Source organism: Trichechus manatus, unplaced genomic scaffold (assembly GCF_000243295.1).
Source record: "Trichechus manatus latirostris isolate Lorelei unplaced genomic scaffold, TriManLat1.0 scaffold00052, whole genome shotgun sequence".
Classification (NCBI taxonomy): Eukaryota; Metazoa; Chordata; class Mammalia; order Sirenia; family Trichechidae; genus Trichechus; species Trichechus manatus.
This window is the reverse complement of record NW_004443988.1, coordinates 17,059,637-17,079,553: the sequence shown is the minus strand read 5'-3', so window position 1 is coordinate 17,079,553 and position 19,917 is coordinate 17,059,637. Positions and strand designations below refer to the sequence as shown.

At 38.2% G+C, this 19,917-nt stretch overlaps 1 protein-coding gene across 1 annotated transcript in view; it reads left to right on the top strand.

Moving 5' to 3' along the window:
* The window catches only part of WDR72 (WD repeat domain 72), a 355,433-nt gene that overhangs the window by 48,428 nt on the left and 287,088 nt on the right, over window positions 1–19,917 (top strand). The window contains exons 9-12 of the mRNA XM_004377681.3: window positions 3,208–3,352; window positions 5,112–5,357; window positions 7,590–7,810; window positions 10,402–10,597. Coding sequence (XP_004377738.1) covers window positions 3,208–3,352; window positions 5,112–5,357; window positions 7,590–7,810; window positions 10,402–10,597 — 808 coding nt within the window. The remainder of the gene's footprint in view (window positions 1–3,207; window positions 3,353–5,111; window positions 5,358–7,589; window positions 7,811–10,401; window positions 10,598–19,917) is intronic.

Below are 19,917 nucleotides of genomic sequence, written 5' to 3'. Positions count from 1 at the left end.
AAAAAAAAAAAAGAGCAACACCAGCCGCCAACAAATGGCACTCAGAGAGCCAGCTAGTGCGGGCTGGTGTTTCTGGACAAGAGACTGTGTCCACGGGAAGCAGAGGAGGCTGAGTGTGGGTGAAGAAGGGTAGAGAGTGGGAAAGCGTACATCACAAATTGCCGGCGCTCTGCAGCCCCTCAGGAAGAAGCAAAGGTGGCGCATGGAGCCAGGCACTGGAGTGAAAGGAGGGGGAGGTGACGAGAGACAAGTGAGAAATCAAAAGAAGCAGGAAAAAAAAGCAACACTAGCAGCCAACAAATGGCACCCAGAGAGCTGCCCGCTTGGTGTGTGGAATCAAGAGACCGTGGCCGCAGGAAGCAGAGGAGGCCGAGCCGGGGCGAAGAGGGGTGGGGGGTGGGAAAGCGCACACTGCAAATTACCGGTTGTTTTGTCTCCCGCTGGATGCTCCGTGAGGCTGTTCTCTCGTAGCCCCATTTGCTGGTCTCTGATAGGAGTCCAAGATGGTGGATCTGTGCTGTGTTAGCCGGTAGGGAACCTCTCCATGAATCTCTCCTTGCTCTCCGTTCTCTGTCAGTTTTCTCACTCCATTTGGTGTTTGGCTGAGTTCTTTATCTCTTCATTTGATGTTTTTGGGTTTCGGGATTGTTGTGTTCTCTGTTCGGCTTAGTTTTTTTGGATCTTTGCTGTGGAGGGACGGCGTGGTGCTTCTGCCTAGAGCGCCATTTTGCCGGAACTCTCCCTAAGTAAAATTTCTTGTTACAACAAATATGATTCCTGACAGGGAGCTGGGGATGTAAATGTGAGCTTGTTACTTGATTGAATTATATCTTTTGATACTCTATGAAGCTTGAAAATGTAAGCTGTAGCGTTCCAAAGTTTTTTGTTTTTTTGTTATCTATTAGACTTAGTCATCAGATAATTATTCAAAAAGGTACTTCAGGAGAATGGAAGAGTTTTGATTATTGATGTATCAACTAAAGAAGCATGCTGCTTTTTTCAGAATGATGGTTTGCTTAATTAAGCAGCATGTTGTTGTTGTTAGGTGCCATCGAGTTGGTTCCGACTTATAGTGACCCTGTGTACAACAAAACGTAACACTGCCTAGTCCTGTACCATCCTCATGATTGTTGTTATGCTTGAGCCCATTTTTTTAGCCATTGTGTCAGTCCATTTCTTGCTGACCGTCTACTTTACCAAGCATGATGTTCTTCTCCAGGGACCGATCCCTCCTGGTAACATGTCCAAAGTATGTAAGATGAAGTCTCGCCATCCTTGCTTCTAAGCAGCATAATTAAGCAGCATAGCTGTTGGAAATCCTATAGTTCAGTGATTGTCCCTTTAAAAGGTCTGTGAGGTTTTGTTGCAAAAGCTTGATTGAGAGCTGTTAGCCTAAAGTTAGAACTCCAAGCATCACTGGTCATAGGTCCACTTCAGAACCATGACATCAGGGATTATTTCTAAAATAATTTGTGAGCGTCAATAAAACTGTGTGTTGCTCTTGATCACAAAAGCAGTAGTGTGGTTTACTCAGAAAGATATTTTGAGTTATTTTTTTAAAGACCTGCCCTGTGGTTTACTCAGAAAGATATTTTGTGTTATTTTTTTAAAGACCTGCCCCTTCTTCCTTTATAGCTCCATTTTGCCCTAGGAGAAAGTGCACCAATAAAAAATCAACTTAAAATATATTAATCTTGCTTTGTTTCACAAAATGTATAGACATAAATTTATAGGTCTTCTACCAATAATACTTAGACAACCACAGCTGTTTCTGTATCTTTAATGTGGGAAATGTCTGCAAGCTAGTGAAATATGAATAAAATGAAACTGAAAGAAGTTGATTTACCCATCTTTATAGGCCCTTGCCCTTTATCCATGCAGGAAACAAAAGTCAGATGTTATTTTCTTATTAAAAACATCACCAGTATTCACTATAAGACTTCTTATTCTCTCTTGCAGTTAGGAGCAAATAAAGGCATGGTGGTGGGGTGGGAAATGAGTTTGATAGATATATAGAGTTTTAAAAAATGCTCTGTAAACCTGTAGTACTAACCTGACCTAATTTTCAGAGAAAAAGCAGAATTCATATGAGTAAGTGGCTATATGGGTGTTTTCAGATGAACTAGAGAGGGAACTACTGGGAATCTCAGTGTTCCCAGAGTTATAATTTTTGATGCTGGGAACGTACCTGTTGATGGAGTTATAGTAGCAGGAATGAGGGCTCTCCTTTCTTTGCCAGCTTTATGAGGGCCTCCCTAGCTTTGCATCACACCTGGTGATTGCTGAGGTGTGTGCCAGGGATCCTGGCTGTTGAGATGAGGAAGTGGTTTTACCAGAACCTGTGTATGAGGAGTAAGACCACACTGCTGATGTGAGAGTAGCTGGGGTAGAAACAGCCTGAGGCTTGGTGATATGATGTTTGGGTGCATCAACTGAGAGTAATGGCAATGACAATGATCATAGCTAACTTCTACCGAGCCCTTATTGGCAAGCACACAGACTACCTCATTTACTTCAGTTCCTACCATGACCCCATCTTGAAACTGATGTTCAGAGAGATTAATCCCCAAGGATTTGAATCCAAGCAGTTTGGCCCCAGAGTGTGGTAATGCATCTTTAAAATGGAAATGGACCTTAAAGAAGTTAGGCTCCATTTGTGGGCAGTAGAGTCAGAATTGCTCTACTTAGGGGCTCTTAAGTCAGAATTACTGGACTTGGGGCTCTTAAATCAGAATTAAGACAGGGGCTCTTAAGACAGGGGCTCTTAAGTCAGAATTAATGGACTCAAACCCCAGCTCTACATTTTGCTATCTATATCACCTTGGACAAATCAACCTATTCACACTTGGTTTACTCATTTATAAAATGAAGACAACGATAATACCAACTTCACAGGATTATTGTCAGGATTATTGAAACAAATACGTGTAAAGTGCCTAGCAGTACATATAATACATACATAGTTAGATGTTCTTAACAATGGTTTGAAGTCTAGCTAATGACTTTGCATCTTGTTTTATAAAGAGATTTTTGGTCCTAAAAATCATTTCATTTAATTTAGTTGAAATTTTTGAAACAGTGGGAAATAAATTGAAAAGATACAATTGTTTAGCTATGAAATCTTGTTTTTCTGTTTAAAAACAGTGACTATCTCTACTTTATAGTTAGATATTTTTCCTACATAAAAGTTAACTCTTTGTTTCTGACCAGAGCCTTCCCTTTGTTATGGGCTACATGAATGAAAGGAAAGAACCTTTTTATAAGGTACTTTTCTCTGGAGAAGTCTCAGGAAGAATTACTTTGTGGCACATCCCTGATGTTCCCATTTCCAAGTTTGATGGTTCTCCTAGAGGTAAGACAGTTTGCATTTCTAATCACATGTCTACTGAGAATTAGTTTGCAATGAATTTACTGTTCTCCTAAATTACATAATATGGCTACAAATGAGAAAAATTTTCTCGTGTACCACTATGAATTTAATTATTTTTAGTATGTTCCCTAAAATATACAAATATAAAAATAAGTATAAACATGATTCTGATAGATTTTATGTACTAGCACAATCAATATAGTTCAAATTTACATCAGTTTAACATAATGATATTTCATTGAAGGAAATGAATGCTGGCAATATAAATATGGGATAGGCTGATACACCATATTCATATTTTTGAATTGTCATGTTTGTATGTGCCCTGTACCCTTTTCCAAGGAGTCCTGGTGGTGCAAACAGTTAAGCGCTCCACTGCTAACCGAAAGGTTGGTGGTTGGAGCCGACCCAGTGGCTCCGCAGGAGAAACACCTGGCAATCTGCTCCTGTAAAGATTACAGCCAATAAAACCCAATGGGTCAGTTCTGCTCTGTCACATGGGATCACTATGAGTCAATATTGACTCGACAGCACCTAACAAAAACGGCAATCATTTTTCAACCCATTTCTCTATTGGGATTAGTACAGCTTCTTGTAACTGCAAACACAAATATAAATGTGGAACTAAAACAGTTGGTGATTGTCCAGATGATTTAGCATTTGCTTAATTTTTCTTAAATGACAAGACTGAAATCATTAGACATTATTGCGAAGAGTGTGTACCCCAGATTGAAGAACTTTGTGGTGGCTCTTTCCCCCTTGTTCCAAAATCAGTAAAACATTCTATGAATCATTGTCTAGGGGTACAGCAGAAACAGAATCCCCATTTTCCTCAATACTTCAATTTCTAAGCACAAATTTCTGTTAACAAGTTTACTGGTATAACTTTTAGTGTCCCTGTCCTACCTCCTTTCTAAATTGTTCATAATAGACCTATATTAATAAGAAAATAGTCAAGAAATAGACTTAGAAGTTAGTATGGTATGTAGAAAAGATTCTTTTTACAACTTCAATGTTAAAGTTAAAAAATCATACCATGCTCACTGCTGCATGTCCGTTCTACCTTCCAGCAGCAGAATTAAGCTTCTAGCCAACCTCGTTTGTAGCTAGAACTATAGAAGTCTCTGACAACTCTTGGTGCTAGTCTAGGCTTTGGGGTTGAGGTTGTCACAGTTATTATGGCATGTCTCCTGAAGGTCAATGAATCCCTTTCAAACAGAGGCAGGTTGGCTGTAACTTGTCTTCTTCATTCCTGGATGCCAAGCCTCTTTCACTTTTTGAGCCTACCTGAGGCCAAATGCTTGAGTGGTCAGCTATATAAAATGATATTCAGTACTCTTGGGGGCTTGGTATGATTATGAGATATTCAAATTTTTAACACTTAAGGAGTAAATTTCTTCTACTTTCCTCACCAACTAAGAGATATTTAGTTTTCCCTGTTAACATGTTAAGACAAATAGAAAACTCATTATATTAGTCTATCATTTCACGTCACTGCAAGAATTTCTCAGTTTTTTCACGAGACTTAAGTCTAAGATGAATGAACTAATACACACCGATTCTGGGTTTCTGAAGGACAGAGGACCAATACAGTCGAATTCTGAGTGAACACAATGGGTGGCAAGAGGACTCTTATGCTTATAGCGCACTCTTAGGATGGCAAAAGAGTCTCTAAGGGATGGCACTTGATAATTTCTGTATCTATGTTGAATTAAATTAAATTTTCGTTTTCTGTTTTTAGAGATACCAATAAGTACCACCTGGACCCTTCAAGATAATTTTGATATGCATTATACCATGTCACAGAGCATTATCGACCATCTTTCTGGGTTTAAAGATGGGGCTGGAACTGCAATAGTCACTTCATCAGAGTATGTTCCAAGTCTTGATAAACTAATATGTGGCTGTGAAGATGGGAGAATTTTCATTACACAAGCTTTGACTGCTGCCAAAGCAGGACTCCTAGAAGGTGGTTCTTTATTAAAAGGTCATTGAATTTTATTTGACCCTATTTATTTGATTTATCTAAGCTTCAGCTTCAACAAGCTGTACCAAAGAAGATTGCAGAGGCTTAAACATTTGCTGATAAATTTGTACACATTTTAATTTTAAAGTAAAACATAAATATAAGTTTTTTTAAATAAAGTCAAGCAGATTATACAATGAGAAATGTTTCTTTTCTTCTTTGATCATCCAGTCTTCTTCACTAAAGGCAACTGCTAATAATAGTTTCTATATACCCTTCTTGAAATTTTCGTATGCATATACAAGCACATAGCAGTATAGCAGTGTGCATTCTTTTAACTGTATTACATAAATAGGAGCATAGTCTACACATTCACCTAAACTTCCTTAAAAAAAGTCTTAATATCTTGGAGCACATTCTTTATATGCTTATTTAAAATGTGTAATAATAATCAAAATTTAAATTTTTAATTTTTCTATTAATGGGTATTTAGGTTTTTCTAGTCATTGACTACTATAAAAATACATGATTGACTATCTTTGCACATATATGCAGTTATATCTTTATCATTAATTCCCAAGAGTAGAATTACTGGATCAAAGTTTATTGCATTTTTAATTTTGAAAATAGGTCTAAAATGTTCTCCAAAGAGCTTACATCCATATACATACATGCCACTATCAGCCTATGAGAATACTATTTTCCCCAAACACTTGCCAACTTTGTGTGCTATTAAACATTTTAATCTTTACCAATCACGAGAAAAAGAGTATCTTCCTGTTTCAATTTGTATTTCTTTGTTAATGACATATGTATGTGGCTTTACACATCTGTGTACATTGCACAAGCTAATATCTATTAAATAAAGATCATTATGCAGTAAATTATGTTCTGTAAGGGGGAAGGAAATAGAAGAGGTGATGGAGATTTTAGGATATGTAAAAAGTATTGTGTGGCTTCTATTAGACTATAAGATCCTTAAGGGGTAGATACAAAATCTCAGTTGAAAATAAAATCGCTACTATTGTTCTCAGCTTACTTTGGCTGCTTACTAAATGTTACTGACTTACTGATTGAAGTAGGGGAGTGAATGGCAATGAACCAAGGAGAGGGAGTTTACTGATATAGAGCTAAATGGCTGCTGTTAAAAGTTATTGAGAAAGCTTATACCTTAGCATTTTTTATCTAGCCTAATACATCTTAATATCCAGAAAACAAGTAGAAACCTACACTTGACTTCTCGTATATGAATTAGCATTCCTCATGGTTTGCTAAGGGATACAAAGTGAAGATGTGCCTGATGGAATGGAAGTAACTAAAGTATAATAATGATGCTCTGAGATTCATTTTTATTTATAGAGGTCTATAGCCCTCTCCAGTTTTTTTTTTTTTTTTTTTTTTTTTTTTTAGGTAAAACTAATGGCAAAGGAAGAAGCAGTGTAGTTAGTGAAAGAGTAATAAACCAACTGTCAGTAGACCTAGGTTCTAGTACAGTTATGGTATACAATACTTGTGTGCCTACCAAGTGCCTGGCACAGAGCTAAGGAAATTATGGATGTTATTTATTCCATACAGTGACTTGTGTGAAGTAAGTACTATTACTATCCCAATTTTTCAGATTCAGTACCTGTGTTTAAAGCAACTCGCTTGTAGTGACACACTTAGTAAGTGACAGAACCACAAAAACAAAGCCACGTTTCTGTAACAGCAAAGCTGTGCTCTTAAACATTATGCTGTGCTTTTTTACACTTGGGTAGAAGTCACTTAACCTCCGTGAGCCTTCAGATACTTATCTGTAAAACCAAGGGATGAAACTAGGTAATCTTTAACAACTTTCAAAGCAAAAACTTTCTGTGAAACTTTACTTTTCTTTTATACTAGACTTGGTCATGCTAATTTAAAGGATAGCAGTAATATTCTGAGCTTATATTCGTGGCAGCAAAATATATGAATTGTTCGCTGTTTTACAACACTGTTTGCTGTTTTGTGGCACTGGAATTGGATTTCTTAAAGAATTAATAGACTTTAAACAACCACCTTTAGAACTACATCAATAACATGATCCAGCTTATGATGAAGCATTTGGCTTTTATAGTGCTCCAAAAGTTGTCATTTTCTTAGTCAAGTGTATAACTATGATTATTTGAAGGTTTTTTTCTTTTTTTACTTTAAAATTTTATAAAAGGAAATCTCAAAGCTATTTCTGGAATAAAAATAACTTTTTTAAAATTACTTGATGTTTCTTATTTTCAGATTCCCTCTCTCATAAAGTTCTTAAAGGCCATTACCAAAGTGTTACTTCATTACTGTATCCACATGGTCTCTCGTCAAAATTAGACCAAAGTTGGATGTTGTCTGGGGACCGGGACTCGTGTGTCATCTTGTGGGATATCTTTACTGAACAGATTTTGCATAAATTCTTTTTGGAAGCTGGTTCAGTAACAAGTCTTTTGATGTCACCAGAAAATTTCAGAGTAAGTTAAGACAAAGAGTGAAACATGACACAGCAATCTGAAAGTTATATAACATTACAGAAAGTTTAGAAAACAGAAGAAAAAGTAACCCATATTGCCACAACAAGAAAATGCTCTATGTACATATGAGACAACTGGATGATTTTTATAAATTCCTTGCTAATCTCCATATGCAGTCTGTTACAATATCTGTTACACAAATAATTTGGTACCAAAGTAGAGATTTTGTCAGTTCTTGGCTTTACAAAGGCCACTTAATTATTTTTCTTTAAGTACTTTACATTTTTTTCTTTTTCTGGTTCTGTATCTTCATTTTTAATGAAAGTGTCTATTTTCTTTTTATTATAAAAATAATACTCAATATAAAAAGAATTCAAATAATATCAACTCTGTAAATCAAAAATTAGCTTTTGACTTCACCATTTCCTCTTCTAACAATATTGATAAATACTTAAATTTTCTTTTGTTAAATGGATTTCTATTTGCTTATTAATTTATTTAACAAATAGCGACCAGTAACAAATTTATGAGCATCTACATTGTACTGGGAAAAATGAAATACTTTTGGATATAATTTTCCCATGAAATGTTGAATTCAATGCCAAGTAGAGCTGATATCTTTGTTAAATTATGAATGACCAACTCTTGAGTTTCCTTTGTAATAAAGGCACATAGTTAACACATGTAAAGTGGGTATATAAGTTAGTTAATTGGCTTGCAAAAATTATTTCTTCATAGTAGTATTATAAAAGATTGGCTCCAAAGTCAACTCAGAAAAATTTAAGCCATGGTTTTGCAGTATGACATAACAAAGACATCATTTCTGCAATACAGATGTTAAACAAAACAGTAAAACAAGGCTAAGTGACTTTAAAAAAAAAAATTGAATGAGATGATTTGGGATACTTTTATATGTTCTTTATTCCTGAGATTCCTCTTTTTTTCTTTTCCTTTTATCACTTTTTTTCGCCATGCTCTGGGACACTAATCTAAGTCAACTCCCCTTATGACCTGGACTAGGCACTACAAGGCACTGTTTCCACTGCCCTCCCTGCCTGCCCAACCCCTTCTTACTTCTTCCTCAGTCATAGATGATTTAACTATAAAGATCAAAACCCATTTAAACTAAGTCAGATAAAAAGGGAAGTTATTAAAAGAGTATAGAAGGCAATTCTTCAGACATCTGAGACAAAGCACTACAGCAGGAGCCCAGTAGAACATGAACTACAAATTCAGAAACTCAGGTTATTCTTTGATTTCCCCCCACCTCTATCCGAAAAGTGTCTGCTCCTCTGTGATTGCTCCATTCTATTGCTTCTTTCTATGACTTCTTTTAGCTTCACAATTTCAAATTCCTAGGAAATAGAATCTGATTGACCTAGTATGGGTCACTAGTGTATGTCCACTTCGGGCCATAGGATTTGTGGGTGTGTGGGTGTGTGTGTGTAAGGTCTCTGAAGCACATTGGACTGCTTATTCTAGAAGCTGTGGGTTGAGTAGGTTCTCTAAGAGATAGTATGATTAAGAAGGCAATGATAACTGACCCATTTTACAAGTCTAGGCTCCAGATCTATCACATCTGTCATTTTGTGATTTTTCTCAGTTTTTCTGCAGTCTCCTTAAAAACAATTAGGAAAGATAACATATTCTCCAGTGCCCCACACAGAGAGGCTATTGACTAGTACCGGAAGAGTCTCAACAGGAACCTCAACAGATGGTTTAAACAGCAGGTGAAGTTGTGGCTTGGAGCCTTAGTGACAACTGAAGCATCAACATGGTGAAGTGGTTAGAAAAGAAACAGGGAGTAGAAGAGATACTATGGCAACCCACTCCCCAAGTCATGAGCTGAGTAATAGATGTCTCTCCTGGTGGGACACAGAGCTGCCCTGTGAATTTCTCTCATATTAGTCTTAGCAGTACCTAGCACCAATAGTCATTGTCCTAAACTGTGTTCAAGGTAACCACATGCTGACTACTTTAAAAGTATCTTCCTCCTGTGAACTTATTTTTGGTCCTTGTGTCTTTGAGGCTATACATTCAGTTGAAGCTTTCTAATGCTTACCTCTTTTAGATTGTGTCTGCATTGAGTTTCCTGTTTGAATAGGATCTGTATAGTTCTTGGAACAGCACCAAATCACATTTTGGGACTCTAAGTGGAAAATATCAGCTCATGATACTCTTAGGCCTAAGCTTATGCCTACAAATAGCTTCTTTTTGTGGCAACAAATGAGTTCTGGGGTTTCTTTTATTCAGCATTATTTCCGATGTCTGCCTCACTGCCTGAATTTGCTGGTCAAGTCTTTCATTTATCTTGTAATTCCAGATCCAATCTGGAATTCTCCATTTACTTGTGTGTCTTGACCTTCCAGATAGGTTGTTTAAAGCTCCTCAGCATTTAAAGCTCCTCAGTAGAGTGTTATGTGGAGAAGTGCTATAGAAAGCAGAGGTGCTGTTTTGTAAAAGGGGGTTTGAACAGAGATGTTTGATATTACTAGGTGAAAAGTCAGATTTCATCATGGAGAAAGCATTTAACTACCTACTTACACAAGAATGCTGTTTGTTTTATTTTGTTTTTGTTTTTTTGCCCACAGCTAAGAGGTGATCAGATAATTTGCTGTGTGTGCAGTGACCATTCAGTGGCTCTCCTACACCTTGAGGGGAAGAGTTGTCTCCTACATGCCCGGAAGCACATTTTCCCTGTGAGGAGAATAAAATGGCACCCTGCTGAGAATTTTTTAATTGTTGGATGTGCAGATGACTCTGTTTACATCTGGGAAATTGAAACAGGTAAGTTGAAATTTTACTTCGTTTCATCCTTTATATATTTATGACATCAAAGCATTTGGCAGAGTGGAAAGTTTCAGAGAAGATACAGTGCCTATTTCACTTGCTTTAGTCTTTGGTTGGGCTGCATTTAATGGCTTCAGTTGAAGGCATGTGTGAAAAATAAAACACAATGGCATAAGTCAGATCATGACCAACTGATGATTAGCTGACAGGGCAGTGCACAGGAATGAACGGATATTTCTGGAAGCTATAAATAAAAAACGTAAGTTATCTACTTTAATTATGAACAAGAGAGAAATTTAGTGTCCTACCAGTCTCAAATTATCATTAAATTCTGCCTTCTTCAGCATACTCACCGTCTCAGCAACATTTTGAGCTAATTGATCATCAGTAATAATGGAATATAATTAATTACAAAACTCCAAAAAGTTGAGTCAGCAAAACTGAAAACTGAGTGGCTCAGTTAAACTTTTGCTGTCATAGGGTAGAGAGTATGTAGTGTGAACTTTAAAGCTTTACAAAAAGTTTTACTAAGTAACTAAAGATATGAGACTAACACATATCAGGCAAATGCTGGGAACATAGCAAATAACGGAGAGTAATTAATGTGAGTCAGGGGAGTTCGCTTGAGGGCACATTTCAGCGGAACTATTACATGAATTTTTATTGATTAATCAGTGGTAGTTTTATGCTGAGTATTTTTTAACAGATTGAATAATTTATAGCCATACTTCACTAATATAATTACCATTTTCTTTGTATTTGACTTTCGTGAGTTAATGTTGATGGCAAATATACTGGAGTATAGAAGTTGGAATCAATTCGATGTCACCCAACAACAACAACAGAATACAATGTAATTCTGCCTTACATTTGTACCTTGCTTTACAACTTTGACATGCGTTTATGTTCATTCCTCATTAGTTTCTCACAACTTCTGGGGTAGGTAGACAGGAGACATATTAACTCTCTATTTTATTGATAAGGAATCTTCAGCTCTGAGATTTAAGAATGATTTATTATAAAAATAATGATCTTTAAAAAGAACTAACATCAGTCTCTGAGATCTACAAACTATGACCTATAGGCCAAATCTAAACTACTGCCTATTTTTGTTAATAAAGTTTTGTTGGACACAGCCTCACCCATTCCTTGCTCTGAGAGGTCAAGTAAATGTTCAAGACTGCACAGCTAATAAATTATGGAGCCAACGGTTCACAGCTGATAAGTTATGGAGTCAGTATGAAGGATGACATTGTTCTTTGCCTCGAGTTGCAATATTGAAGGATTCTACAGGGAAAATATTAAACAACGCAGGAAGCATCAAAAGCAGATGGAAAGAATACACAGAGTCACTATACCAAAAAGAACTGGTGGACGTTCAACCATTTCAAGAGGTAGCATATGATCAGGAACCAATGGTACTGAAGGAAGAAGTGCAAGCTGCACTGAAGGCACTGGCGAAAAACAAGGCTCCAGGAATTGACAGAATACCAGTTGAGATGTTTCAGCAAACAGATGCAGTGCTGGAAGTGCTCAGTCATCTATGCCAAGAAATTTGGAAGGCTGCTACCTGGCCAACCAACTGAAAGAGATCCATATTTATGCCTATTCCCAAGAAAGGTGATCCAACTGGATAAAGAAATTATTGAGCAATATCATTAATATCACGTGAAAGTAAAATTTTGCTGAAGATCATTCAAAAGTGGCTGCAGTAGTACATCGACAGGGACCTGCCACAAGTTCAAGCCGAATTCAGAAGAGGATGTGAAACTAGGGGTATCATTGCCAATGCCAGATGAATCCTGGTTGAAAATAAAGAACACCAGAAAGATGTTTATCTGTATTTTATTGACTGTGCAAAGGCATTCGACTGTGTGGATCATAACAAATTATGGATAACATTCCGAAGAATGGGAATTCCACAACACTTAATTGTGTTCATGAGGAACGTGTACATAGATCAAGAGGCAGTCGTTTGAACAGAACAAGGAGATACTGTGTGGTTTAAAGTCAAGAAAGGTGTGCATCAGGGTTGTATCCTTTCACTATACTTATTCAATCTGTATGCTGAGCAAATAATCTGAGAAGCTGGGCTATATGAAGAAGAACTGGGCAACAGGATTGAAGGAAGACTCATTAACAACCTGAGTTTTGCAGGTGACACAACATTGCTTGCTGAAAGTGAAGAGGACTTGAAGCACTTACTGATGAAGATCAAAGACCACAGCTTTTAGTAAAGGTTACACCTCAACATAAAGAAAACAAAAATCCTCACAACTGCACCAATAAGCAACATCGTGATAAACGGAGACAAGATTGAAGTTGTCAAAGATTTCATTTTACTTGGATCCACAGTCAACACCCATGGAAGCAGCGGTCAAGAAATCAAATGACACATTGCATTGGGCAAGTTTGCTACAAAAGATCTCTTTAAAGTGTTAAAAAGCAGAGATACCACCTTGAAGACTAAGGTACGCCTTACCCAAGCCATGGTTTTTTCAATAGCCTCATATGCATGCGAAAGCTGGACAATGAATAAGGAAGACCGAAGAAGAATCGATTCATTTGAATTGTGGTGTTGGCGAAGAATACTGAATATACCATGGACTGCCAAAAGAACAAACAAATCTGTCCTGGAAGAAGTACAACCAGAATGCTTCTTAGAAGCAAGGATGGTGTGACTATGTCTCGCATACTTTGGACATGCTTCAGGAGGGAACAGTTCCTGGAGAAGTACATCATGCATGATAAAGTAGAAGGTCATTGAAAAAGAAGACCCTCAATGAGATGGATTGACACAATGGCTGCAACAATGGGCTCAAACATAGCAATGATTATGAGGGTTGCGCAGGACCGGGCAATGTTTTGTTCTGTTGTACGTAGGGTTGCTGTGAGTCAGAACCGAGTTGATGGCACCTGACAACAACAAAGATTTCAATTGCAAGTCAGAGGACAAGAGGCTATTTCTTGTTGTCAGTCTCTCTATCCACAAAGCAGGATAGGAAGGGTGGAGAAAGGTTGGAGTGGGTTGTAAAATGGACAAAAATCTGTATAGTGGCCATTATGGACACAACATAATTTAATTCAAGAGTCTCCAATCATTGGTTATTTATGTAGCTTCCTATACAAAGTTTGTTACAGAATTGGTTTGTAAAATAATATACACATTTGGTGCCAAATTAATCTATAGAATATTTGTTCCAAATGAGGCTGTTTATCCCTTAGTTATCTATATTATTAGCTTATAAACAACGTCTCCTAAACCTAAGATGGAGATTATAATTGGTGATAATATTACTAATAATTATATCAGTGCCTTTACATGTGTGATGTCTGTCTTTACTTTTGACAAGCACCATTTCACTAGCCATCTCCTTGGAGTCCCAGAACACCCTGTATAGTTGTCTGAGGGCCCAGCATTCCTCACCACACTCATTTCTTTTGAATAAATTTAAGTTGTTCCTTTTTAGTCTTGTGTCTGGTATTGGCTTAGTTGTGATTTTTCTTTTAACCTCTGTGATTCCAATTTAGCTTAAAATTTAATGAACTAAACAATTTTTTCTTTCCTAGCTGAATTTCAGCTGGCTAAGATGCTTTCATCATGTTTACTGTACTTAATTTCGGTTTCATCTTTTTCCTATAAAGGTGGAAAAATCTGGGATCAGATCTTCATTTTCATGGAATTAGGAAAAAAATACCATCTAAGAACAGAACAGTTAGGCTGAAAAGAGCTTTCTGAGTATATGGAATATGCCAGTTCACTGATGTGCCTGGCCCATGAGTGAATGACTGCATGAATGTGTGAATGAATGAACTAACCCAAATGTTCTTGGGCCTCAGTAGATTGAAGACAAATGAGTTCACCTTAACATTGCCAATTGTGGTGGCTCTTAAATAGTGGTTTCCCAACTGTAGTACTTACTTTCTCCTCTAAGTCTCTCCTATGGTTTCTGGAGCTCACTGAGCATATCTCATCTCCTCAGGTGTAGGTCTGTGCCTTTTCAACTCCTTTTAGTTTTTTACAGGCCTCTGCCCTTTAGCTTTTTTTTATGGCTATGTTCCCCATAGAGCCCTGGTAGCACAGAGGTTAAGCATTTGGCTGCTAACCAAAGGGTTGACAGTTTGAATCCACCAGCCACTCCTTAGAAACCCTATGGGGCAATTCTGCTGTGTCCTGTAGGGTTGCTATGAGTCAGAATCGACTCAATGGCATTGGGATTTGGGTATTCTCCCCATAGTGTTCAAACTCAGTTTCATGGGTAACAGACCTAATTTTTGCTCCATGTTTCCCCCAGTACTCTACCGCCTATGAATATATGAAGGTGGAGTAAATTTACACTGTCAGATATTTCAGCACTAGAGTAACTCCAGAGTCCCTAGAGAGAAAATAGGAGTTGTCAGTGGGATAGGGAGTTGGGGGAAAGGGACCTTGAAAGATGAGGGAGGGGAATGGGCTTGAAGCTAAAAATAATTCTCAACTTTGCCCAAAGTCTGCCTTGGTGGAAAGTTGCATGGGTTGCAGGGTCAGTCCCTGTGCCACCCTCCCCCAGGTGTGGAGGACAGGCTGTGAGACCTCTTCAGTTGTTCACACTTTATTATATAGCCTATTCTTGCTTTAAGGAACCCTGGTGGCACGGTGGTTAAGCACTGGGCTACTAACCGATAGGTTGGTGGTTGGAATCCACCAGCTGCTCCTAGGGAGAAAGATGTGGCAGTCAGCTTCCATAAAGATTACATCCTTGAAAACTATGGGACAGTTCTTCTGTGTCCTACAGGATCACTATGAGTTGGAATTGACTCAGTGGCAATAGGTTTCTGTTGTTGTTTATTTGGTAGATTGTGCAAGTATATTCTAGAGCCACCTATTTCCATGCCCATTTTATCTTAAAATCGTAATGGCTGTTTCTTTTTGTGACAGGTGGGCAGTCAGGTGCGTGCCAGGGGAAAGTCTGGTGTCATAGGTGGGCATGCTCATCTCATTGCAGAGCAAACAACTGAAGTGGAGGAATATTTGTGTAACACTGAGGGCCCTCGTCTTCTGGCTGAATATGCAGCACTGCTAGGGTGGGCGTGAGGAGGTCATCCGGTTTTGCGTATTGATTTGCCAGTTGTCCTAGGATGTTTAGGTCTGATTTTAACAAAGTAAAAAACCAAACCCATTGCCGTCGAGTGGATTCCGACTAATAGTGACCCTGTAGGACAGAGTAGAACTGCCCTATAGAGTTTCCAAAGAGTGCCTGGTAGATTCAAACTGCTAAACTTTTGGTTAGCAGCCATAGCTCTTAACCACTATGCCACCAGGGTTTCCTAGGTCTGATATAGGAAGAGAAAAAATTGGAGATGTCAATTTGATTAACATTTGAGCTCCCACAGCATGTTTGGCACAGAAAACTCTGGGAAGTTTGTCACCCTCATCATGGTGATACACAATAGGAATAATGTACTACTGATTCCACCTGTACCCCCCCCACACACACACCAGAAATAAATCTCAACTCTGAGCTAATTATTCTTTTAATAATAAAATAATTCTAAGGACATTCCTGTTCATGATGAATCCTGGTGGCACAGTGGTTAAGTGCTCTGCTGCTAACTGAAAAATTGTCAGTTTGAACCCACCAGCCACTGTGCAGTAGAAAGATGTGGCAGTCTGCTCTGGTAAAGTTTTACAACCTTGGAAACCCTATGGGACGGTTCTCTTCTGTCCTACAGGTTTGCTGTGAGTCGAAATCGACTCAACGGGAACAGGTTTGGTTTTTTTTTTTTTTCCTGTTCACAGTAATGGATTTACATAGCAGAATTGTTGTGAATGCCTTTCTTCTGTGTTACTAATATAACCTAAAGTGTCGGCAGTTTGAATCCACCAGCTGTTCCTTGGAAACCCTATGTTGCAATTCTACTCTGTCCTGTAGGGTCACTATGAGTCGAAATCCACTGGACAGCAGCAGGTTTAAATACAGTAAGTGGCATATCTAGGGTATTGCACCAGCCCTGTGTGCATGGCACCACTGAGCAGTTATTAATATAACTAGTGTTATTGAATGTCTTCTGTTAAGCATTTGGACTGTGTTGTAAAACATGCCATATTAAGGAATTGGATTTTTGTTGGGAAGTGAAATCTAGTTATTTGCTTTAAAATAAAACATTTCTAGATAAGATAGTTCCAAAATATTTTCCCTGTAATGGACAGGATAGTAAATATTTTCAGTTTTGTGGGCCATACAGTCTCTGCTGTAAATATTGAACTCTGCCAATGTAGCACAAAAGAAGTCATAGACAATACCTAAAGGAGTAGGTGAGGCTGTGTCCGGTAAAACTTTATTTACAAAAATAGGCAGCAGCTTAGATTTGGCCTATGGGTCATAGTTTGTAGACCCCAGAGACTGATGTTAGTGCTTTTTAAACATAATTAATTTTATAAGACATTCTTAAGTCAGCTTTTAATTTTTTTTTCCTTCTCTCTCTTTTTTTTTTAAATTGTACTTCAGGTGAAGGTTTACAGAACAAATAGTTTCTCATGAAACAGTAGTATACATATTGTTTTATGACATTGGTTAACAACCCCATGACATGTCAACCCTCTCCCTTCTCGACGTTTTTTTTTTTTTGGTGAAAATATACATAGCCAAAGATACACCATTTCAAAAATTTCTACATGCACAGTTTAGCGACATCGACTGCGCTCTTCCAGTTGTGCTGCTATTCTCACTTTAGATGAAGGTTTACAGAACAAAATGGTTTCTCATTAAACAGTTAGTACACATGTTGCCCTATGAGAATGGTTAACAACTTCACAACACATCAACACTATCCTTACTCAACCTTGGGTTCCCTATCACCAGCTTTCCTGTCCCTTTCTGCCTTCTAGCCTTTGTCCCTGGACTGCTGTGTCTCATTAGTCCCATTTGGTTTTATGGGGCTGTCCAATCCCCGGCTGAACGGTGAACCTCGGAAGTGAATTTAAGACTGAGCTAAAACGGTGTCTGGGGGCCATACTCTCTGGGTTTCTCCAGTCTCCTTTACGCCAGTAAATCTGGTCTTTTTTTGTGTGTGTGTTAGAATTTTGTTCTACAGAACCCTCTGTTGTGATCCCGTTCAGAGCAGTCAGTGGTGGTAGCTGGGCACCTTCTAGCTGTACTGGACTCACTGTGGTGGAGGCCTTGGTAGCTGTGGTCCATTAGTCCTTTGGACTAATCTTTTCCTTGTATCCTGTTCTCTTCATTCTCCCTTGCTCGCGAAGGGATGAGACCAGTGGAGTATCTTAGATGGCTGCTCACAGGCTTTTAAGACCCCAGATGCTATTCACCAAGGTAGAATGTAGAACATCGTCTTTATAAACTGTGTTATGCCAGTTGAGGTAGATGTTTCCCGAGACCATGGTCCCCACAGCCCTCTGCCCAGCAATTCAGTCCCTCAGAGAGTTTGGATGTGTCTGTGGAGCTTCCATGACAGCTTTTAATTTTTAATCCATTATACCTCATCGTCCTGTGTGGTAAGCAGGATGAGTATCATACTAGTGAGGAAATGGAACACAGAAAGGTTTTATGAATCTCAGGTTCCCTAGGCTAGGTGTTGGCACCTGGACTTGAACGTGTATTTCCTTCTTTCATTCTAGCGTTTTCTCCAGTACACTGTACAACAGTAACACCCCTTGCAGACGGAGGTCAGCTTTTTGAGACTGTCAGGCAGGAGAGTAGATAAGAAAAGCTTTGAGAAGAAAGAAAATGGCTGCTAGGAAGCCTGCTACTTGCTCTCCTGAAGAAAAGGGTCTTTGTCTATCTCTCAGAGCTAGGCTCTTAATTTACACACAGTTGTAACAACTCTGGTCATCTGATTTCTTAGATTACAGCAAATTACTAGTGGAGAGGCTGTTAGTGGCAGGCACTCTGATAGCAGAAGTGGCAGCTAACAGGGAAGGAGTAGAGGCAGAGACTGTATCATGCTCAGGGCAGTCTTTCTGGTGCTCCTAAGAAGACAGTTGCCAACAAATGCTGAAATCATTTCCCATGTTCAGGAAGCTCTTGCTTAGTGCTGTGCAGGCCATGGGCAGCTGCCAGAGCACTTCCGATGGCTTTTGCCGGAGAGCTGGGCTTTCTCCTCCAGGTACTGCCAGACTCCAGGAAGAATATTTAGAGGTGTTATAACCATGGTAAGTTACAGAACTAAGGAAATCTCAGAAGCAGCTTGGGGCCTCTAGTTCAAGGGGACTGAACTCTTGGACCAGTGAGTGGGTAGAATGTAGGATCCATGTGAGTCTGTTTTCGCTGCTTCTTTCCAGTTCCAGCTCAGGTAGTCTGAGCTGTGTGACCTTAAACCGGAACCTTAGATCTATAAGATGGCCGGAGGACCCAGCCTCTGATTATGGCATACTTCAAGAGGGAAAACACATTCTGAGTTTTTCAACAACTGGCTTAGAAATAGACCCTTGGGAAAAAAAGCCTATACATAAGAAATTAAGGAAGTTAGGAAGAAGATAATACATTTCAGAGTTATTTTCATGACAGATGTTAAATTTTCTGTTAATTTCTTTTTCTTATTGAAATGACCTGTTATTAGCTAGAAAATTGTTCAGTCTACAATGATGCCATATGAAAAAATCATTTATTCTTCCATGTTTTCAAAGTGTATAGTTATAAAAAGAAAAACAAAAAAGATAAGAGGATGTTTGTCAACTAATAGCTAATAATAAGTATTTTTTAGATAACATGCAGTGTTTAACCTTTTACTATAGATATGAGTTTGCTTTAGTTGTTTAGGATGAGGGATACAGTTTTCCAGAAATAATGCCATAATATTTGCCCAGATAGAATCGTGTAGTTAAATTCTTGCTTTGCCACACCAAAACATCACATGAGGTCACTAAAGGGAGAAGTAATTTTCCAGTCCACAGATTTTAGTAGGTCACATACTTTTGTAGTGTATAGTGTCTAGTATTGCTATGCATGTAAAATAAAAATTTAAAAAAATTACGCTAGTTACCAAGTATGCGATTCTAAGGGACAGTTTTACTTGGTTTTCTCATCAGGGTCACCACTTTGTAGATATAGGGATAAAGTTATGTTGTGTCAACTGCCTTGTCAGCACAGGCGTACAACGACTTTCATTATCTGTGTGTTAAAGGAGGTTTTGGGTATGCAGCCTCTGGCAGGTAATAGTCTCTCTAGTATGTCATTTTCTCAGAGCCATGCAGTGTGGTTGTGGTAGATTATAGCTGGAACCCTCTTGGGATGATTGTTTTTATTTTATTTATTTATTTATTTATTTATATTTTATTGTACTTCAGGTGAAGGCTTACAGAACAGATAGTTTCTCATGTT